This window comes from Pseudorca crassidens, chromosome 7 (assembly GCF_039906515.1).
Source record: "Pseudorca crassidens isolate mPseCra1 chromosome 7, mPseCra1.hap1, whole genome shotgun sequence".
Classification (NCBI taxonomy): domain Eukaryota; kingdom Metazoa; phylum Chordata; class Mammalia; order Artiodactyla; family Delphinidae; genus Pseudorca; species Pseudorca crassidens.
In genome coordinates, this window is record NC_090302.1 from 35,962,941 (window position 1) to 35,986,436 (window position 23,496).

At 48.0% G+C, this 23,496-nt stretch overlaps 1 protein-coding gene across 1 annotated transcript in view; it reads left to right on the forward strand.

The window, feature by feature from the left end:
* The window catches only part of PAX5 (paired box 5), a 165,879-nt gene that overhangs the window by 80,653 nt on the left and 61,730 nt on the right, over nucleotides 1–23,496 (forward strand). The window contains exon 5 of the mRNA XM_067742410.1: nucleotides 5,141–5,270. Coding sequence (XP_067598511.1) covers nucleotides 5,141–5,270 — 130 coding nt within the window. The remainder of the gene's footprint in view (nucleotides 1–5,140; nucleotides 5,271–23,496) is intronic.

Sequence of the window (23,496 nt, forward strand, 5' to 3'; positions counted from 1 at the left end):
CTGATGGGAAGGGAGCAGAAGCCCAAAATGACATCCAAAGAAAGAACTCCAAAAGCCTGGAGAAGTAGCAGTGTGGAACACAGCTGTTGCCTGTGGCTGTCGGAGGCTGGGGGCTGATGGAGGGAGGATGGGGGGCTATGTTCCCAAGGACATAGGTGCACCAACACAACCCCACTGTTCAGCCCTTGGCTTCCCAAGTAGCTATGCGATATGGAAAGAGATACCACTGTTACCAAGAAAAGAGACCCCAATAATGTATTCTCTTCTCTTCTCTTTCCCTTTCCTGGTCTTCCCTCCCGTTTTCTTTTTCTGTCACTCTTTCTACCTCTCCCAGCCTCCATTTTCAAAAAGGACTTGTCCTGCAAAATAAACAATTACATATATCTAAGTTAGTTAAGGCTGAAAAAAGTTCAGAAATTGTGCAGAGGAGAGAGTAAGATCATTGCAGGAGGCGCCAGCATTGATGTAGTTGTGGTGATTGAGCACTGAATTTGACTGGTCTTCCTGGCAACCAAGACAAAGAGGGATATGTAGTGGTTTCCAGTGTTCCTATTGTTCAGTCAGAGGCAAATTAACCATTTGTCAGGAGAAAAAACTTTTTTTCTGGTAATGAATTATAGGAGAGATTCACATGGAATTTGAATATTCTAATGGACACGTCTCCAGAGTTTGTTTGGTTTTTTTTGAAGTTCTTTGTATGGCTGTTTTCTTTTATTGCCTCTAATCAGTGCTAAATGCCTGATATTCTGTCACAGACCAGTGAAGTCACTTCCTCAGGGACTTCATCTCATGGTGGACAAGGATGCTGTTTTCTGATCACCTGACTTGATGAAAGGTAGAGGTGAGAGGTTAGCATGTTATTTGGAGCTCTTGTTTGAACACTCCCCAGCTAAGTTTTGGATGTTGTGGAAAATGTCATGCTGCTGGACCATGCATTCATTCATTCAACAAGCACTTAGGGGGCTCTGGTGCTGTTCCATGCTCTATGCTCTCAAGGAGACCCGGAGGGAGACAGACGAACAGCCATTACATGTGGTGGCAAGTATGAAAATAGAGGTCTGTGCAAAATGACACCAATTATGGAAACATAGACAAGGAAATCATGATTTATTGGTAGGAACGTGGGGCCCAGGAATGGCTGCACCAAGGAGGTGACATTTGAGCTGGGTCTTGTGGACAATGTAGGAGTTTAAGTGGCTGATGAGATGGGCCTCCCAGGCAGAGGTAGGACAGTGCCTGGAGTGGCTGAGGAGCAGCCAGTGGAACGAGGTTCCAGGGATCCCAGGAGACTGGGGAGAATGCAGTTGCCTTTAAAAATCTAGGCAGCTCAGGGGGACAGACAGTGGTGAGAAATTAGGGAATAATTACACAGCAAATGAAATGACAGCATCCCCTGATTCATGCAGGAGCAGAGCAAGAGCTGTGGAATCCCAGCAAAGAAAGAGATTGGGCTCAAGGCCAGCCCTGTTAGGTGGGGTGGTGGGAGGCACAAATGGCAAAGGCCAGTGAGAGCTGGTTCATGAATCCAGCTGTCCCCCTGAGCCCCAGCTCTTTAAGAAAGTTCACTTTACCTTCTGGCAACCATCGGTGGTTGGGAAACTGGGTTTTTGGACCTCCCACTGCACGTGTTACACAAGTTGAAGATTTTCATGTCTTGAAAAGATGATTCAAAGCCAACTTTCGAAGTGACTGGACAAACCTTGATACTGAATTTATTGGCTAAAACAAAATCAAATAACAAAAAGGCCCCTCCATCTGGACATTAAAATAAGAGGCAGGATTGGCCACCCTCTCCCCATTTTCTTAAACCCAGGTCGGCTATGTTTTCTTGGGAATTAGAGGCTTTCCCTTGTGGACCCAGCTGCCTAGCCTGGAGTCTAGGAAGGGGCCAGGCCTGATAGTGAGGTGGGGAGAGCTGCAGGGATGCTACTCTTGGCTAGGATGCTGCCTGGCTCTCCTGAGGATAAGGGGTCATTCATTCATTTGCTCATCCAAGGGTTCATTGCACAAGCTCTTCAGAGTCGAATCCCAGCTTGTCTACTTTTTCATCTCCACCTCTTTCTCCTGCAGGAGGTGCCTTGTTCTTGGATCACTCCTGTCTCACCCCTAAGCGTTTCTTCAGCTCTTCTCAGCCTGAGGGGGGTGGTCAGGGATTGCTTGGGTCCAGGATAAATACAGCCTGCCCAAGAAACCTTTCCTCACCACTTCCTGCGCCGTGTAAATGAATGGCTCTGTGCCCTTGTCCCTGTTGGATGGAGCTTCAGGGCCACGTGTCTTTTCCCTTGAGGTTTGTGGATAAAGGTCAGAGAGCATGTCTGGTCTTCACGTGCCATCTTGCACACAAGAAAAGCTCAATAAATGCTAAGCATCCACCATGCTCAGGCCTCCAGTAGGACACAGGAACATAGGGAAATGGGAGGTGCGGTCCTCACCCCGGGGTCCCAGAAACCCCAGAGACCCTCACAGGAGGGACCTAGGGACCCTAGGGTCACAGGAGGCATCTTGACCTCCTGTCTCTGCACACGACAATGCACTGAAGGAGGAGCTTTCATTGAGCTTTACTTTCTAATTTTTTAAGCAAATTAGGGGGCTAATGTCATGACCACGTCCCATTCCGCGTAGGGTAAAGTCTGGACAGTGACCTTTTCCCAACAGCTCCCTGCTTTATGGAATGAAGAGTCTGCTGGGTGTGACCTGTAGCAAGACATATATTGTCATCTCCACCTAGTACACGCATATCCACTTACATGGAAACAAAGATTAAGGAAACAAGACTTACTCTTTCTATGTGTGAGACTCTTAGAAAATTTCTCTTCTAGACTACTCTATTTTCTGTTTTAAAAGGTTGGTACTAGCAAAGTGATTTCATACCTGTTAAAGGGTTAGAACACAATAGGAAAATCATTAGGGTAATTGTGGAGATTTTGGAGTCAGATGTACCCAGGTTTGTATCCTAGCTCTGGCACCTGGAAGCCGTGTGATATTAGGCAAGCACTTTCCCTCTATAATAGAAGCCTCAGTTTCTTCATCTGTAAAATAGGAATAACACAGAACCTACTACATGGGGTAATTGTGAGGATTAAATGGGATAATATAGGTAAAGCTCCTGCCACAGAGTAAGTGATCGGTAAATGTGAGCTTTGACAAGGTCGTGAAGATTATGGTTTTTATTGTCCTGGTACCACTGGGATTCCTGCTTCCTGGCGAGTGGTAGTCATGAAGGACTTTCTGGAGGAGGAGGCATTGAAGCAAGGCAGCAGGTTGACCAGGACCCACTGCTGTCCTCACAGCAACCAGGAACTCTGTGTGAGCATCCCAGGACCACTTGTTTCCTTTTCCATGAAGGACAGACTTGCTCCCAAGGATTTTTGGCTGGACCTAGAGCTGACCATGTTAGTTAGATACCTTTGCCTTTCACATTTAGGTCTCTAATCCACCTGGAATTGATTTTTGTGTCTGGCGTAAAGATCCAGTTTCTTTTTTCCCCCTTGTTTCTGAATGGATTACTGGTTACCCTGCATTTTTTATTAGAGTTTTATCCTTCCCTGCTGATTTGTACATCACCTCTCTCATATATCAAGATTCCATATATGCATGGATCCGTTTCTGGACTTGATTCTGTTTCATTGGCCTATTTTTCTGTGCCTGTGCCAGTCCCATACTGTCTTAATTACTGCAGCTTTATAGTGATTCCTGATGTCGGGGAGGCCTGTCCCCCATCTTGTCCTACCCGGGCTGGCTTCAGGCCTGTGTTCGTCTCTGCGTGTTTCAGAATCAGCCTCTGCTGGAGACGGGTGGAGAGCCCCGGGAGCTCTGGACAAGAATCTATCTCAGGGTGCCTGGGCCTGCAGTACCTCCTGGACTCACGGCTGCCATGCACCCCGCTTGGCATCTGAGCTGCCCTGGCAGTACTTTCTAATTCATTTGCAGAGAAAAGTGCCAGGAACATGCCTGAGCCTGGGTCCCCTCTGCCTGCCACTTGCCTGGTGGCTCCTCTGGTTTCCCTCCCAGTGGCTCAGTCCTCATCATCCTTCCCAGGGTGCCTGCAAACTTCTTTCAGAAGACTGCTCGCTTCCCTGTCCCTCTCTGCCAAGGACATAACCCTGGACAGACAGGAATGTGTCCTCCACTGGCAGTGCCAGGGTGGTAGAGGAAACTCCCTGTGCCAATGCTTGGCACAGCTAGACTCTTTGGTTTGGGTGTTTGCAGATATTTCTTTTACTGAAGATAGGCCGGGGGAGTGGGGGTTGGAAGAGATCTGTCACTCATGCCTATACCGTAGTCTGTCCTTGAGTGGGAAGACAGGTTGGCATCTTCACAACCTTGCCTGGAGACCATTCTGACAGTGGTTTGGATGCCAGGGAAATGACTCATTGCAAGCTCTGATTTCATGAAATGGCTTAAAGAAAGGAGCATGACTCATGGGCCAAATGCACGTGGTTAGTGTGGACTTGGTAAATCAGATGTGCGCACCCTACAGTTTTCAGCATACAGGTGTTTACAGGCTTCTGGAATTCAAAAACACTTGCCAGCTGTGACTCATATGCTTTGATATATTGGCTTTTGGGTGGGAGTTTATGGTGAACCATCCCCTGTTGACCCTGAACAAAGCTTTCTTCCCCTTGTGCCTCAGTTTACTCATCTGTGAAATGAGGATTTGGATTGAGTGATGGCCCAAATTCCCTTTAACCCTTGTTTCTGTGATTCTGCATCTGTGGTTTAAGAGCACAGAAATCAGAAACCTTTCTTTCCGTCCTCTTGTCTACAAGACTCTTATTTCTGCCTTGCTTTTGCTTATGGATGTCTCTGTCCTCCTCCTTGCATTGAGGAGGATGGTTGTCTCTGGCTAGCTGGGGCTGAGTAAGGGAAGCCTGCAGGCCATAAGGAAGCTAGGTTTGAACTCTTGTGCAGCTGCACTGAATCTTGTCCACCTCTTCACTTGGGGAGACTTGCTGATTCTGGATACCTGCCTTGTTCTGTCGAGCTGAATCTGCCCTCTCAATACCGGGGGTCCGTGAGCCCCCTGGGGGCCTTGGCACTGGCACGGGTTAGCTGGCTGAGCCCAGAATGTGGTGGTGGCATTTGGCTGGGGTGCTTTGCAGTCTCAGTGCTGAGGTGTCTGTCTTGTTTCCTCTTTCAGACCGCCGATTATTCTACCATGGCCTCGCTGGCTGGAGGGCTGGACGACATGAAGGCCAACCTGACCAGCCCTACCCCTGCCGACATCGGGAGCAGCGTGCCGGGGCCACAGTCCTACCCCATTGTGACAGGTGAGGGCCCCTGGGGCATGGGGGGTGAGTGGCAGAGAGAGAGAGAAAGGACGTGTGTGTGACGAGGAAAGCGGCTTCTTGGTGCTTTTGGACTTGATTGGCCATCTTTGTCTTAATGAGGTTATGAGGTCCTGGAACAGGTCAGGCAGGGGACTGCTGGGGCCAGGAGTTGTGGCTTCGATGAGACATGGCTGTAGACGCTCTGATAAAGCCAGAGGAGAGCAAATGGCAAACGGACGATGGGCTGGGAGGGGGGCCAGGGAAGCCTCGTGTCAGAGGGGCTGGGTGATTTCGGGGCCCCTGGAGGTGGGGCTGAGTGTTCAGAGCGCTGGGATTTAGCCCTCTCAGGAGAAAGGCAGCCCTGTTTGGCATCAGCCTGGAGGATGAGTGGGATTCCTGGCAGATTGTAGATTTCCAGGCAGAGGTGGAGTTAAGAAGGGCAGGAGGTTTAGGCTTCCTTTCTGGAAGGCTCGGGACCAGCTGCTTTAGCTGTCAGTGTAAAGATGAAGAGTTTGGGCCCTGGAGGCACACTGCTGGGTTTGAACTTGCCATTGACTAGCTATGTAAGTTATATAAGAATTCTGGGCTGTGGTTTTAAAATCTGTAATATGGTGATAGCACCCAGCCCACAGTGTTGCTGTGAGGATTAATGCTGTAAACATATGAGGTGCTTAGACTCTGGTCTAGCACACACAAGCACCCAATACATGTTGCGATTATGACTCCTCTCATGGTGGCTGGTCACGTCAGGCTCACTGCTGTGAAGGGGCTGGGCCAGGAGGGCGAGACAGGCAGACACCCCTCCCTGCTCCAGCAGCACTGGGATAGTTTGGACGGACAGACTCAGCCACCAGCTCCAGGAGGCTGTCCGACCACGCAGGTAGAAGGCAGTCTTGGACACTTCACATTAACAGACAGTGAGGGGCTAGGGATCACACTTTGGCCAGAGCCTTGAGGTCCAGCCTAAGGTAGCGGGATGTCCCTGTAGGTTGGTAGGCAAGACACAGGAAGTAGTGCCAGAGACAAGGGGTTCTGAGAAATGTGAGTGGGCTGTAGTTGCATCAGGGCTGGATTCGGGTTAGAACTTTAGGCAGGGGTAGGGGCCGGACGAGACAGGCTCTCTCATAGCCTCATGTAGGTCCCAAGGCAGGAAGGGCCCGGCTCTGAGACTGGGGCTCGTGGGGCTCAGGCAGGAGCAGCCAGGACTCTGGGCACCGCATGGAGATCAGTTAAGAGGCAAGAGTGACTTGGTCCCCTGTCTACCTGAGATGGGGCAAGAGCCTGGAGGGCTGCTGAGCCTGCAGGTGGGGGGGTGTCAGTAACGGTGCAGGGATGCGGGAGAGGAACCTCAGTCAGAATGAACTTTTCCTAACATCACAAGTGTCCCATGAATCCTCTCCCCTGGGGTCATGAGAGCCCGTGACAAGACCTCTGACAGCATCCCCATTTTACAGATGCAGAAACCGAGTCTCAGGGAGGGGCAGTGACTTGCCCAATATAAGGGGTAAAGGGGAGAGCTGGAGCCGGCCTTCAGTCTCCTGGGTCCTTATTCTTTCCAAAGAAGCACAAATAATTGGGTAGGGGGGTGCGGTAGGGTAGAAAGAAGCCTGGACTAGTTAATAATAATAATAAGTCACTTTACTGAGTAGTTACGGAGTACCAAACATTCTGGTAGGTGAACTTGTTCTACCCTTGGAGGAGCCCTGGGAGGTGCGTACTGTTATGTCACATCCACTTTGTAAACAAGGAAATGGAAGCCCGGGGCACTTAAGTAGCTTGCCAGAGATCACAGCTAGTGAGCAGCAGAGGTAAAATTGAACAGCAGGCCAGTACAGTCTGCCACTCTACCACACAGATAATCTGGGGGCTAATCCTGGCACCATCACTTCCTTGCTGTGACTTTGGATGTGTCTCTGATCTCTCAGGGCCCTTGTGAGGATCACATGAGATCCCCGAGGGGACTGCTCTGCAGAGGGAGGGTTTGTTATTAGGGTTGGGGTTCATGGGTTTAGACAGATCACAGGAAGACATATTCTACCATCTGCACAAGCCTATTTAGATGGAAAATAATCCAGTAAACGCTGAGACTATAGTTGCATTTCCGAGACTCTTGTCTACTGACGTGGCAAACTGGTGGCCAGCTGCCCAAAGGGCTAATCTAGCCCACAGATATGGTTAGTTGGCCCCATGTAGGACTTCTTATAAATTTGAGTCAACATTGAAAATTTATAAATCTGGATCTCTGGCTTCCCTTGAAAAATCAGAGGATCTGGCCAGACTGGGCCGTATTCCCACATGGTCGTGGTAGGCGGGGCCTTAGTGGCAGCAGCCCCTGGAGACATGGCCCCCACCCACCTGCTTTCTCATTATCTTACAAGCCTAACCTGGAAAGGAATTTGAGTTGAATACTCCTGATTTAGAAAGTTGGTGCTAAAAGCCAGCTGGGTGGTTTAGCTGTCCAGGATCTGCAGAAGGTAAGTGTGGATGTGGGCTGGGTTTTCAGGTAAACCCTTGACCAAAGACTTGTTTGTATTATGATCAATCTATTTTAAAGTCACATCACAGAGCAGAAAAAGAATATAAATATCTCAAAGTCAGAATTATGCCTAATGTTGAAATACTAAAATTACTCTAATTCTAAATATATAATACTTATATAATAGTATAAAATTATAAATATAACCATTAGCTTTCTTGTAAGTAAATAATAGCTAGCTAGAAAAATAATAGGGGAAAACATTAACAATAGCATCAAAATAAAAAAGGTAGAATGCTGAGGAATAAACTTAACTTTAAAACTCCACTAAGGAACATAAAAGAATAAATGGAGAGATATAGCTTGTTCTTAGGTAGGAAGACTCAGTATCATGAAGATGTCAGTTCCCCCAAAGTAATATATTAATTCAAAGCATTTTCAATCAAAATGCCAACTTTTTAAAACTTGTCAAAATGACACAAATACTGGATAAATAAACACTCAAGGTAGCTAGAAAAATTCTGAAATAAAGAAATGAGTAAAACATAGCATATTTTAAAATGTTATGATAAAGTTACAACAATTAAAACTGTTACTGAAAGTGAAGTAAATAGGCAAATGAAACAGCATGGAGCATCCAGAAATAGATCCAAATATATGTGGGTGTTTACAGATACAACATTGCAAATCAGTGGAGAAAAGGTAAATCATTCAGTTAATGGTGTAGGGACAGTTAAGCCTGTTGGATCCATACCTCATTCTCTACATCAAAAGAAATTCCAGGTTGATCAAAACTTTAAATTTAAAGAATGAAATCATAATAAAACTAGAAAAAAAATAAGGGAAATTTTTTAATAAACTTCGAGTGGGGAAGGCCTTTTACAGTCTGTTCCAGGGAGGACTTCCCTGGTGGCACAGTGATTAAGAATCCGCCTGCCAATGCAGGGGACACGGGTTTGAGCTCTGGTCTTGGAAGATCCCACATGCCGTGGAGCAACTGAGCCTGTGCACCACGGCTACTGAGCCTGTATGCTGCAACTACTGAAACCCACGCGCCTAGAGCCAGTGCTCCACAACAAGAGAAGCTACTGCAATGAGAAGCCCACACACCACAACAAAGAGTAGCCCCTGCTCACTACAACTAGAGAAAGCCTGCATGCGGCAACGAAGACCCAATGCAGCCAAAAATAAATAAATAAATAAATAAATTTATAAATCTGTTCCAGGGAATTCCCTGGCAGTCCAGTGGTTAGGACTTTGCGCTCTCACTGCTGAGGACCTGGGTTCTATCCCTGGTTGGGGAACTAAGATCCCACAAGTCGTGTCATGTGGCCAAAAAAAAAAATCTGTTCCAAATACAAAAGGCAAAGAAAAATGATATAAACGACTGCTTAAAACAGAAATGTTTTATATATGTATGTAAAAACACCCAAAAAAACAAAGAATAAAATACTTTTTTAAAGTGGAGCACAGATGACAAAAAGCTAATTTCCTTAATATATAAAGAGATTTTGAAAAACAAATAAGAAGGAAAAAATCAGTAGAAAAAACAGGTAAACCAAATGAACAGGAAAAAATACAGATGTCCAATGGTATAGGAAAAGACATGCACTTGACTCATAGTTTTAAAACTACAAATTGAAATAATCATGAGATACTCTTTTTTTTTGGCCACACCACGCAGCTTGTGGGATCGTGGTTCCCCGACCAGGGATTAAACCCGGGCACACAACAGTGAAAGCCCACATCATAACCACTGGACCAGCAGGGAATTCCCAGGAGATACTTTAATAAAACCCATTAGCTTATCAAAGATTGAAATGTTTCTTGAGGTCCAGTGTTAGAGAGGATATGAGAAACAGATATTTCCATACACAGTCACAGGTGTATAAATCAGTGGAACCATTTTGGAAAGAAATTTGTCAGTATCTGTCAATATTTTAAATGGACATACCTACTATCTAACTCAGAACTTTTATATGCACTTTAAGGACTTTATCTCAAGATATATTCACACAGATGCACAGTGATACCTAAATCCATATAATAATGACAGAATTATTTATAATGAAAAACAAATGGAAAAAACTCAGTGTTTATCAATAGGAGTAGGTTAAATAAATTATGGCTCCTTCCCACAATAAACTACTCTGCAACCATTAAAAAGAATTAAGTAGAGCTATCTGTGCTGACATGAATAAATGTTCAAGATATATTTTTAAGCAAATAAACAATTTGTAGAGTAATATGTTCAGTATGATTCCATTAGGGTGAAAAAATATAAAGGACATACACACAGAGGCATGGACACACATGTGTAGATCAGATGTATGCATACGAGGATTCGGGAGGAGAAGATCCCCAGCCTCTTCCCCTGCTTAATGGGACCCTGTAGTGCTGTGCTGACACCGGGGTTCTCTGCTCAGTCCCACCCAGTGTCCCCTAGGGAATAACAAATATTTACATTGCCCCTTTACTCTCCTGAATTTAAGTTCATAAAAAATATAGTCTATCTTCACAAGTAATTTCAAATAAAATCAAAATAATACCCTAATTATAAGATAAAGGAGAAGTGAAAGTGAAATTGTTTATAATTAACTGCTATGTACTTTGATAAGTAAATGTTTGGCATGTCTAAACTGCCAGACATAATGGAGTAGCCCATGGCTCGCTCCATGCACAGGATCATCACGAATGCAACCATCCCGAACACAGACTTAACTGTGTGTCACATACTGTGAGTGGGATTTTACGAATAGGTGAGGAACTCTTGGCAAAGCTCCAAATAAAACAAAGTACAAGCTTTGCTCAGTTTACACAGTAGTTGCATTCCTAGAAAATTCAGTGTTTATTAAGACCATGGAAACTGCAAGTTCACATTAATATGAGAATGAAGTTCCGTTCTAGATTTAAAGAATTATAAGCAGATTTCTCTCCTACCACCTACATGAATGTTGGGCAGGACATGAAAATAGTGCAGGATAAAGGCAGATTCTTTGTTGTGTGGGACTGTTCCACCACAAGCCAATAACACCTGTCAATCATATAAAAGCCCCCAGAAAATTTCAAAACACCCTCTGGGGGCAGTTGATGATCCCAATGAGAGCTAGTAGAACACCTTGAAGGAATGCCCCTGAGAGCTGTTAGGATGGGCCTTCGTGTCACCACGTGGCATTAATTTAATTCCACCTGTGCTCGTGGATGTGTTGACACAGTCCTGAACTCTTCAGGGAAGGGCTGAGTCTTCCAGCCCCACCCGTTTTCCTTCTCCCCTCCTCACAGGGTGCTCAGCTAGACTGCCAGCCTGGGGTCTAGGAAGCGGCTGGTCTGTGTACTGCTCCACCCTAGCCCTCACACTCCCGCTGCCCAGGGAGATCTCATTAGAGAATGAGTCCATGTCTCTCCATCATTTATATGCCATGTTAAATTTTAAGTTAAACTCCTGCTCTACCAGCCAGGGCCACGGTCTAGAAACTGCTCACCATTTGCAAAGCAGTGACATGGTCCGCCCATTCCTACATCTTCAGCAGTTTGGGCCTGTCCTGATTGGGACTAATTATCTGCAGGTGTATCCTTGGGCCACAGGCCTGCTGATGGGGCAGCCACTGTGCCTACCTGCCAGGGAGGACAGCAGGTGGATACCAGCAAAGGACCTGGCAGTCTTGCCCCTGGCTGTGCCCACCTGACCCTTTGCCTGGGAAAACAAAGTAACGGGGCTAGCCTGTGTCCTTTCTGGCCCCTTCCCCTGAGGACCGTCTCTTTGCATCACCAGTTGGAATGGCAGGTGGAGACTGAGGGAGGCTTCTTCTGGTTAAACAACTTTGGGAAACACCTGCCTGGTGCATGACCCAGGTCCTGGGGTCTGAGGCATCCCCTGGGCACTGTCCCCTCTAAGCAACAGGGAACATACATGGGCCAGTGGATGAGCACCCACGAAGACAGACAGATGGCTGCCGAGTCCACAAGACCACCAGCTCTGATTTGCTGGTATCCCCCAGGCTCAATGTTTGGAGTCTCTGTATCCCAGACTTGGTACCTGAAAGCAAGTAAGTCCATCCTCTTCCACCTTTCTCATCTGAGCAATAGCTGAGGGCTGAAGGAAAGAGCACTAGACCCAGGAGTCAGAGGAACAGGTTTAAGCCTGGACTTTGCCACCTAACTGTCCTATCATTCAGCAAATAGCTTGTCTTCTCTGAGCCTCAGTTTTCCTCTCTATGAAATGGGGATGACAATTCCTGCCCTGCCTGCCTCCTTTGGCTGTTTCGAGGCTATAATGAGACAGTGACGGGGAAGAGTTTGAGAGCCACTAAGGGGGCATCTAAGTGTGTGTGGGCCAGAAAGGAGATCTGGAATGTCTGGGATCCAGGGTTGGCTCTTTCCAGCCTCCTTTGGGGCAAATATCCGACCACAGACAGGCAGGGTGGGAGGGTCCTGCAGAGCAACTGCTCACATCACAGTCTGAGAGACCCTGGTTCAGAGGTGGGAGGTGACCTACTCAAGGCAACATCCAGTGAGTTAGAGCTGGATCTGGGGCTTATCCAGGGCCCTGGCTTCCACAGCCTGCTGCCAATATGTGGTTGGATGGACTAAAAAAAAAATCCCAGTTTAAATTTCCAGAAGGCATTTCTTTTAGCATATGACTGAGAATGTCAGCAGCAAAGCCAGACTGCCTGGCCTTGAAGCCCAGCTTCTCCGTATTCTAGCTGCGTGACCTTGGGCACATTACTAGCCTCCATGCGCAAGGTCCCCATCTGTAAAATGGGCCCCAAGATAGCACTCCCTCACAGGTTCCCTGTAAGGATTTCATGCATGGTCCACGCAGTCTTGGCCTGGTGCTTGGCACATGGTAAACACTTAACGAATGGTATCTATTAGTATGTTCCAGGCCTTTCTGAACGACCGTTTGCTTATCTCTCTGTGGGGAGCACCTCCTTTGACCTGTTTTTTATGAGACTTTTTTTTTTTTTTTTTTTGGTTATGCGGGCCTCTCACTGTTGTGGCCTCTCCCGTTGCGGAGCACAGGCTCTGGACGCGCAGGCTCAGCGGCCATGGCTCATGGGCCCAGCCGCTCCGCGGCATGTGGGATCTTCCCGGACCGGGGCACGAACCCATGTCCCCTGCATTGGCAGGCGGACTCTCAACCACTGCGCCACCAGGGAAGCCCGGGAAATGCCTTTTAACTGTATAAATGAATGAGTGAATGAGGTGCTGAGAGGATGGGGCCATTTCTCAGTTCTTTCTCTGCTGCCAGTTGGGCCCAGCCCATAATCAGGCCTCAGGGACTCTGGAAGTTAGTGGAAACTTCGAGGTTGGGTAGCCCGACCCGTCACCCAACCCTGGGATCTATTCTATATCAGGACTTGGTTACCTCTAGTGATGGGGATTTCACTAGCTCAAAGGCAAAGAATCTTGAAACAGGACTTACCTGAAGCTGCTCTCCATTGAAGTGATTTCCTTTCCCACTGGCAAGGCAGAGCTGAACTGTCAGCAATGTCTGAGCCGGCATCCATGCTATGAACTCAGACCCAGGCACTGGCATTCTGGGTCCTCAGGGTCCAGCCCAAATAGTGCTTTTTAAACTAAAAAAAAAAATCAGAGCCCACATTTTACAGATCAGAGGAAGACAACCCAAATGTCCATGAGAAGGGGACTGTTCAATAAAGAAGAGCTCACCCGTAAGATGGAGTACTGTGCAGCTGCAGGAAAGAACGAGGAGGTGCTTTATGTCTTGATTGGGAAGATCTTGGAGATATATTATTCATGAAAAGAAGCAAGAATAATGTATACAGAATGCTACCTTTTGTGTAAAGAAGGGAGGGGCAATGGGAATGTGTATTTGTTCACACAAGCATACAGAAGTTCTGGAAGGATACTCAGTAACCACGTTTGGGCATAGATGATGAAGTGGGTGTAGGAAGAGGACTTCTTACTGAATATCATCTACATTTTAAATTTTTTGAACGTTATATATATATTAATATATCACTATCAAAAATTTAAATTTAAAAGTTCCTTTAAAACTAAGAGATTTTACATAAAGGCTAAAATGTCTAACTTGTTTTGAAAGATTGGAAGACTGTCCACCAGGGTCCACGTTCCCACGTGGCCACACGAAGGGAGCGTTGAGAAGGGGCCATCCCTTTACATCAGCCGTACTCTCCTGTTTGTCCCAGACTCCACCTGGCCAGCTTCACTCACTGTCCTTGCCTGCTGCTCCCTGTGAGTCTTCAACCTGCCCCAGCCCCTCCTTCCTGTCTCCTCTGACACCTATTCCTGCCCAATAGAAACCCAGGCCAGGAAAGGCTGACCACAGGCTGTCCAACTGGCCTTGCCTGTCCCTGATTCCAGGCCTTTGCTCACGCTGTTCTGTCTGCCTGGAACGGCTTTCCTCAGATATCAGCTCAGTGTTATAAGCCATCCAGTGGGGAGGGCCTGGAGTGCCGAGTGTGAGGTTTTCCAGAATGTGTGACAATCAGGCATTTCAGCCCGGTGCAGTGATGTCACACTCTGTCCAAACTAAATGTTGTGAACCTGCTTCAGGGGACCACAAACAGAGAGAAAACTCAGCACCCAAGATTGGAACTTTCCCCAGAAAAACAAGGCTATTTGCATTCCAGAAAGATTCAAGGTGAATCCAATTGGAGATTAAAGTATTAAATAGACTCACAGTTATAGATTCTAGAGAAATCTAGAATTTTGGAATCTAAATGTTTGGAAGGATACTCAGAGGTTCAGAGAAGCCAGAGGTCTGATCATTTTAAAACCCAAATGAAATTCAAGCATCTCTGTAATTAAAATGGACATCAAAGGAAAATATGATTTGCTTTCAGGTTAGCACAGTGTTCCTAAGAACTTTTTGTTGAATAAATGAATTATTGTTTGTGTAAGGAGCAGTGTCAATTAAAAAAAATAATTTCAGGGGAAAGTACTCCAGTTATTTCTGACCTTGCATTTTGTAGGATAAAAATTAACAAAGGTGGATGGCCATCCTGGTAATGCACTCATAGATTTTTACACTTGCGGGCAGCTTGGAAGCCGACCTTTCCAAATAGCCTTCGAGCAGGTCTCTGGGCCTCCAGCTTCCCAGCTGACCCTGCTGTGATCCATCTTCATAAAATAGCGATTTCATTAGCTCGTCCTCCTGGTCAGAGATCTCCACTGCCTTGCCATTATCTGCAGGAGAAGACACACCAAACTGTAGCTCCTGGCAATTAGCAGAGCGGTTGCCATTCATCATTCCTTCATTCTCTCATTCACTCACTCACCTCTCCATCAAAACCCAGCTCCTCCTTCACATCAGACCTTAGCCTAGGCTGGGTCTTGTGGCTATTGGGTCTCTGCCCTCAACATACCCATAATTTGATGAGGGAGGTAAATGTGGATACATGTACAGGGCAAAACAAAACAAATAAGAAAGAGAAATACCAGGGAGAAGCCAAGTGCTTTTGAAGGCGTGGAGGAGGGAACTATTGCTTCTCTTTGACTGTGGGGTTTGAGAACATTTTGTGGGAGACCACATGGAAGCTGCTCTTGGGGAGCCACGAACTCTTGGTTTCTCTGCTCTGAAGCTTGGTCTAGTCTGTTGCAATACCCCCAGCTTTACTAATCCCTTTTAAATCACGAAGGAATACGTGCTCATTGTAAAATAAATTCGAATGGTACGGAAGTATATGTAAACATGTGACTGTATCCCTTCACCCCGTTCCTAGCCTTTTCTATTGTCAGCAGAGTTGATGGTTTGGTAAATATCCTTCCAGAACCTTTTCTATGCATATAAAACGGTATCAGATTACACACATGTAGTTCATTTCCTACAAAGGGGTTTTTGCTCTTCATACTGTTGGTCAGTTTTTTAAAAATTTTGTTTCATGCTTTATGGACACCCAACATGTTGGTAGGTCCAGAACTTCCATCCTTTCTAATGTTCTGGATGAACCATAATGAACTCTTCTCTAGTAGTATGGGCTAAGGAATTCCTACCTCAGAGCTAAGGGGTGAATCCCTCTCAGTATTTGATACCTGGGCTGCAGACAGAGAAGGACAGGGTCCAGGAAGGGAAGCGGGATGGGAACCTTGGCATCCACGGGCAGCCCAGGACTGTCAGCTTAGAGACAGCAGACTGGGGGCCTGGCTGCTGCCTCCCACGTGCTCAGGGGTATGGGAGGAGGAGATGTGGCTGCTCTGAGCTCATCAGGGGAAGCCACAGGGAGGCAAGCTGTAGCTGAGTGCAAAGAAGAATTGTTTTTTAACAGTTTCATCTCTCTGAAGCTGGAATAGGCTGCTCTGGAGATAATAACAGTGATAGCTAATGTTTATTGAGCATGTGTTATGTGCTTTGGTTCATTTCACCCCTTACTCTATGAAACTAGGTACTATTTTTGTCCCAACTAACAGTTAAAAAGAAATTGCCTGAGTTCACACAGCAGTAAGTAGCAGAGCTGGTTTTCTCCTAACCCCTGTACTGTACTGCCTCTGGTGGTAATAAGCTCCACATCATCAGAGGTATCCAAGCAGAGCTCTTTCACATTCACCTGCAGCACAGTTAGACTGGCGGCCCCTGGGGTCTGTGGAAGCTGATCAAACTGTAGAATCTCTTGTACAGTCTCTGGAGCCAGACTGCCTATCTTTGGGTCTCAACTCTTATCCCACTTATGAATGGGTGACCTCAGTTGCAACTGTGTGTATGTGCCTCAGTTTGCCCACCTATAAAATGGGAATAGAAACTTGTTACATGGATTAAATGAGTTAATATTTCAGAAGCACTCAAAACTCTGTCTGGAACATGGTAAGTGCTGAATAAGTGTTGTTTTAAACATCTGGAGCTCAGGAAAGCAGCCTAAGCCAGAGAGCCAGGTTTTGGGGTCCTCCACAGCAAGGGGATGGAGAAGGAGCTTGCCAGGGTTGGGATCTGTCCAGCGGGGAGCGGGCCTGATGGCTCCCTGTTCTGGATGTTCCACTGGCCTCCTGTATTCGTTTCCAGTTGCTGCTGTAACAAATTACGATGAACGTCACGGCTTAAAACAACACAAATTTATTATCTTACAGTTCTAGAGGTCAGAAGTCCTAAAATCAAGGCTGTATTCCTTCTGAAGGCTCTAGGGGAGAGTCCATTTTCTTGCCTTTTTCAGCTTTTTTTAAAAAATATTTATTTATTTATTTTTGGCTGTGTTGGGTCTTTGTTGCTGTGCACGGACTTCTCATTATGGTGGTTTCTCTTTGTTGCGGAGCACGGGCTCTAGGCATACGGGCTTCAGTAGTTGTGGCGCACGGGCTTAGTTGCTCCACGGTATGTGGGATCTTCCCGGACCAGGGCTCGAACCTGTGTCCCCTGCATTGGCAGGCACATTCTTAACCACTGCGCCACCAGGGAAGTCCTTTTCCAGGTTCTTGAGGTTGCCCATGTTCCCTGGCTTGTGGCCCTTTCCTTTGTCTTCAAAGACAGCAGGGTATCATCTTTTGTCCTCTTTGACCTCTGCTTCTGTTGTCACATCTCTCTGGGACTCTGACCTTCCTGCCTGTCCCCTATAGGGACTCCTGGTGATTATATTGAGCTCACCCGGATAATCCAGGATTGTCTCCACGTCTCAGAAATCCTAGATTTAATTACATCTGCGAAGTCCCCTTTGCTTTGTAAGGTGACATATTCACAGGCTTTGGGGGCCATGATTCTGTCTACCACACCTCCCCGGTGCCCACTATAAAGGTCTCCTTGAGGACTCTGCATCCCCTTGTATCCCGGGAGAACCATGATCTGGGAGGGGATCGGCACCTTTTTTGCTGTATCTGCCTGATTTCTCCCCACCACCTTTGTGAGCACTGGCTGGTCCTCACTGTGTCTCCTCCATCTGCCCCAGTATTGTGACAGTCGTGCCCTCCCCAGCTACCTAGGGTCAAGAGACTGGAATATTGGTGCTCCTTGGAGATCATTCGCATCACTCCCTCATTGAGCAGATGGGAGACACGGAGGACTGAGAACTCAAGTTCTCCCCACATGAGACAGCTCCAGAACCCACGTCTCTTGGCTCCCCCTCCTTGCCAGACTCAGCCTTCCAGAACAGAACTTTCCCCCTCTCCTGTCCTCATTTTTCAGCCTGACTGGTCCACTGCCATGCACTGGTTCTATGCCTGATGGAATCCTTTATTCAGGCCTTTTTATCACCTTCCAACTCAATGACACCCAGTTCCAAAGACTCCAAGCCTTTGCTTCTGCTGGTTCCTCTGCTTAGGATGCTCCTGTCATTTGCCCAGAGGTGACGGTAGTCTGCTGAGAAAGGAGGAACAATGGGCTGACTTGGATCAGGATCACAGATCTTCATTCCAGCTCTGCCATAACTCCCTGGCAGAGGAGTTTGGGACATGCTTTCTCTCTCTGAGTCTCCGTTTTCACATCTGCCCAATGGGAATTTATCATCCTGGCTCATCCTTTCCTTGCAGGACTTCAGTGAAGTGTACGTGAGCTGTAAGAAGCTATAGCCTTTCTTTTGACCTGACTGTGCCAGGTGCTCAGGTCCTGTGTCCCCAGCAGGGGGGTGAGTGTGACCTGGTGCAGGGCTTTGCCTGTGAAAGGCTCTCATGACACCTGCTGAGGGCTGAGGAACCAGCAGGGCTGCCAGTCTCTGTCCATGTGACTTCAGGGCATGTCTCCAGGGAGCAGTCCTCAAGCGCCGCCTCCTTCAGGAAGCCCTCCCCAATTACCCCACAGTCAGAGTGATATCCCCCTCTCTGGGCCCTGCATCAGCCTACTTGTTATCCCATTGTGCCTTGACTTATGATTCTTTGTGTGCAGCCTGACTTTATCCTTAGACTATGAGGTTCTGAATTGTCTTCTGCCTACCATGGGCCATGGAACATTGTAGGTACTCGGGAAGTGTTTGTTGAATGGATGGATGGATGGATGAACAAGTGAGCTGTCTAATATGTTGGGTTGCTACTAATCACCCCAAACCGTACCCATCTAGGTTATTATCAAGGTTATTGACATGATTCACACACTCACACACACATCTTTGATGAGCAAAAGGGACATTTGAATGCAAGGTATTATGACAATTATTATTTCTCTCCAAATGCATTCGCTTCTACTGGTTTGCAGCCTTTTTTTTTCCCCACCAATGTTCACAGCCCAGAAAAAAAATCTCTCTCTAATTTATCTCTATTAGCTTTTATTTTCATTACCCAAGAGGCTATAGAATGTCTACTCCCACCCCTAGATCTTCTATAAATGTTTGGTAAGGCTGGTTTTGGCATGAGTCCTTAGGGGGCACCTGCTGCCTGTCCACACTTTCCCATCCAGAGGAGTGTTTGCCTTTCTGGAGCCACGAGCTCCTTTTGTAACCCTCTGTTAACCCAGGTCCAGGATGGTGTCACATGCCCACCTCAAGGATAGGGTGGCCAAATAGCCTGTTTGGAGGGTTGACCTCTGGAGTGGGGACTAAGGTAAGGGCTCTTTCCCCAGAGCTGGTCTCAATCCTGAATAAGATCTAGTAAGGCAAGAGTCACCAGCAGGCGTGATAACTACTACTTGCCTCCCACTCACCAGGCAACAGACATTGTTCTAAGCACGTTCCATGTGTTAACTTGTCTAATCTGCAAAACAACACTGTGAGAAAGTTAGTTTTATTATCCCCATTTTACTGATGCCAAAACTGAGGCACAGCAGAGCACAGCAACTTGCTCAAGGTCACACACCTCCTAAGTAGTGGAGCCAGGTTTCAAACGCATACTGTCAGATTCCAGAGGCCACACACCTGACCATTGTGCCACACTGCTCCTCGCCAACCTGCTGTGTCAGGGGCAGTCAGGCAATCTGGCCAGAGGAGGTCCGAGTCGGGCAGAGCCCAAGTTAGAGAACAGACCACAAACAAGGCTGTTGAGTAGATCAGGGCCATGCATGGGGGGCACGTGTGACATGGCTTGTCTTGATCCCGGGTGCTATCTGGTTGAAGAGCATCGGGCTGACTCTCCCTCCAATACCCAGCACCGTGTAGGTCAGCCTGCACCCAGGCAGACCTCAGCAGCACAGTAGGCCCTCAGGGAAGGTCCGTTGAGTGGATGGGCAGATGACAGTGGCACTTCCAGCAACTCCCCACCTAGACCCAGTTGCTCTTTTGTTGTTTTGTTTTCAGGAAAGAAAGCAAAAGAAAAATAATGGTCACTGCTTTCCTTAAACAGACTTTCTTCCTCTTCCCCTGGACAAGTGCCCGTGGGGAGGGTCAAGCCAGTTCAGCCCTGGTTCTCTTCAGGAAGAAGTCAGCTAAAGCAACAGCTCTTCACACAACACCCAGCACAGCTTCCTGCTTTCTCATCCTCTATTGCCCTGCCTGCCTGAGAGCAAAAAAGACATTAAGCAACAGTCCAGGTGGTCAGGGGTGGGAAGCCTTGGCCCAGGTGCTTGGGCAGCCCGGCAGGGATCCACCACAGGGTGGCAGGGAGGACACTGGGGTGGGTGATCAGGCCCCGCTGGGCTGTCCTGGTCCTCACGCTGAGAGCGGGCTGGGGTGGGAGGGCTCGCCTGATTGACCGGGGCCTTGGGGTGTATGTCCTCTCTTGGATTCCTGGGATGGAAGCATCATGGTCAAGGTGGCTGGGTTTGGGGAGGGGCAGGGGTGGCAGAGGGTGCCCCGAGGGGCTCTGAGCAGTGTCTCTTTCCCAGCTGGCCCGGCAGTGTTTCGGTGTCTTTCACAACAAGTAGTGTCAGCCCTGGATAATTATTCAAAAGGTGTTGCCAAAAGGAAGACCCTAGCTGTCACGAATAGCCATCTGTGCCAATATGGGGGTAGATTACAAAAGGTACCTGTGGTTTTATTATTATCTTTAAATCTCTTTTGTATAATGAGGCTGATGGAGTAAAAGATTCCCACAGAGCTCAGCCTGGAGCCACGGAGCCCAGAGTAGGGCTCCCTGGCCTGCCTCCTCTGGTTCTGCAGCCCGGGTCAGCCGGCTCCTACCCCAAGGCTCCCAGGGTCTGGTCTTAAGGGCCCGGCCTCTGGGCTGCCTGGAGCTCGCCCAGAGACTGCGCGGCTTCTCTGTGGGCTGAGCACACCTCCGGCAGGGACTGGCCCTGCCCATGTCCCCGCCCCCAGAGGAATCCCTTCTTTGACCTTTGTAATTATTCCTGTTCAATCTTCCTTCATGTTTTTTCCTTCCCCTTTTCAAGGTGCTCAACTCCTGCGCTCCCTCCAGTGTATTAAGGATGTGAGTGAAATTGATGACTGGGATGTCTCAGGTCTTTATGATGATGAATGACTTTCACTGCCAAAGCTTTTATTGTCTGTGATTTGGGAAGAAGGGGGAACTGATATATCAAGGCTGCCTGTCACACCATTTAATACAGTTATAAATCCTGACGTCACTAACTGGTGGTCAGGAGCTGGAGAATTCCACCAGCCGCCGCTTTGCTGAGCCTTTATGGATTTTTTTCCCTCTCGACTTTCTTTGCTTGACTGTCACAGTTGTGTTTTGGGAGGGGGGATGGGAACAGCTGGATGGTGACTTTAAAAATCTCAGGGGCAATCTGGTCCAGGGGAGAAAGTGGGAGGCCTCCCCACTCTAAAGTAAGGGGAAATGGCAGGCCTTTGATTCTAAGGTGAGCAAAGAAATTGTTCAGTGAAACCAATTCCTAAAAGTATGCTAATAACTTCTTGCCTGTGCACCACCCTTTACAGTTGACGGATTGATTTTAACAGCTGTTATTTTTCAGAGCTTCCTTCCATCCTTTGGGGGTGGGGGTGTGGCAGGGAGAGACTTGAGCCCCATTTTGCAGAAGAGGAAACTGAGGCTCGGCAAGGTGAAGCGACTTGGCCAAGGTTATGCCACACCAGGCAAATGCAGAGGGCAACTCCCTGGATGAAGCGACAGAGCATCACTGTTAGGGATGGTGGTGTCAGACAAGGCATGGTATCAGGCAGCCCTGGGTTCCCATCCTAGACTCTACTGTCTAGCTGCCGGTCATGGGATGGTCACTTCAACTTTATAACCCTCAGTTTCCTCACCTGGAAATGAGAATAACACTCTTCTCATAAGCCTGTTATGAGGATTCAATGAGATAATGCATGGAAGAGTCTTAGCAAGGTTCTGCCCCCATCAAAAGTGCCCAGTAAATGTTTTTAAAAGATGGAACTACCATGAGAGAAGCACGTGGTAGATGTCACAGGAGCAGAGGAGGGCCACCTATGCCTTCCTGAGCTTGTGTGGGGAGGTGGCCAAGGAAGGCTTCCTGCAGGAGGTGACACTGGAGTTGATTGGAATGAGTAGGAATTAGCCAGGCTCGGGAGGGCGGATGAGGAAGAACATACCAGGCAGAGGGAACAAGTGAGAGAGGCAGAAACAGCACCAGGTGGGTGAGGAAGAGCCAGCAGCCCCAGGAGTGGCGAGTTGTGCAGCTGAAGATGAGAAAAGGTCAGACCACAGAGGCTTCCGAGGACCTGGGATCGTAACCTCTGGATCCTGGGGCTCCTTGAGGGGTTTTAAGTAGGGGGCGGCATCTTCCAAGAACTCTCTCTGGGGACTTGACAGAGGGTGAATGTAGTGTGGACGAGACCAGCAAGAAGGCTGAACTCATCGAAGATGGGTGTAAAAGTCCAGGAGAGAAAGGAGGAGGACCTGCACCGAGGCCGTGGATACGAGTATGGAGGAAAAATTCTGAGGGGTAGAATTGGCGATCGTCAGATGTAGGGGATAGGTGAGACACGGAAGTCAAGGATGGCTCCCCTGGTTGGAGTTTGGGGGACTGGGTGGATGATGGAGCCACCAGCTGAGACAAAGATGACAGGAAGAAGAGCTGGTTTGGATATTTTCTGGTGGCCCAGGGACGCCCAGGTGGAAACGTCCAGAGGGTGATGGAGGAAGGGTTAGGGCTGGTGATACCAATTTGGAAGTCATGGGCATGGAGGAGATGGGTCACCTAGTGAAGATGCATAGATAGAAAGGCCTGAGAGCAGCAGAGCTCTAGGAAGAAACCGGAGAACAAGGATGGCTAGAGAGAAGAGGCCATGGAGAAGTCTGGGAAGAGGTGATTGGTGAAGAACAAAGCAGACCATGAATGCGCTCCATCTGGGAGCCTAGAGCCATCACAGCCCTGAGGTGGGAACAACAGAATTCTCTCTGGCTGCTTAAGTAGAACTTAAGACTCTCAAGAGGCCCACAGGACCAGGCTTGGAGGCTTCACAGCCAGGAACCACACCTGAACCACACCTGAAACAGCACAGAACTGGTCTTGTGGAAACGCCACACCTTGGCCTGTGGACACAGAGCCCTCAGCTCACGTCGCTGTCACTGGATACCAGATGTCACCAGTAGAACCTCTATCCCACAGGCACCTACGTCTCTGCGTCACTTGCCTCTAGACTAACGACTCACACACGTGTGTCTACTGGACTGAGCCAGGATGGCGCCTGTGCTCCAGCTGCAAGGGAGGCTGGGAGGTCAAGCTCCTGACTTCTGCTGTGAGGAGCCTAAACTCTTAAGGTGGAAAATTCCCAAAACAAAAGAAGGGGGCTTCCCTGGTGGTGCAGTGGTTACGAATCCGCCTGCCAATGCAGGGGACACGGGTTCAAGCCGTGGTCCGGGAAGATGCCACATGCCACGGAGCAACTAACCCCGTGTGCCACAGCTACTGAGCCTGTGCTCTAGAGCCCGTGAGCCACAACTACTGAGCCCAAGTGCCACAACTACTGAAGCCCGCGCGCCTAGAGCCCGTGCTCTGCAACAAGAGAAGCCACTGCAATGAGAAGCCCGCGCACCGCAACGAAG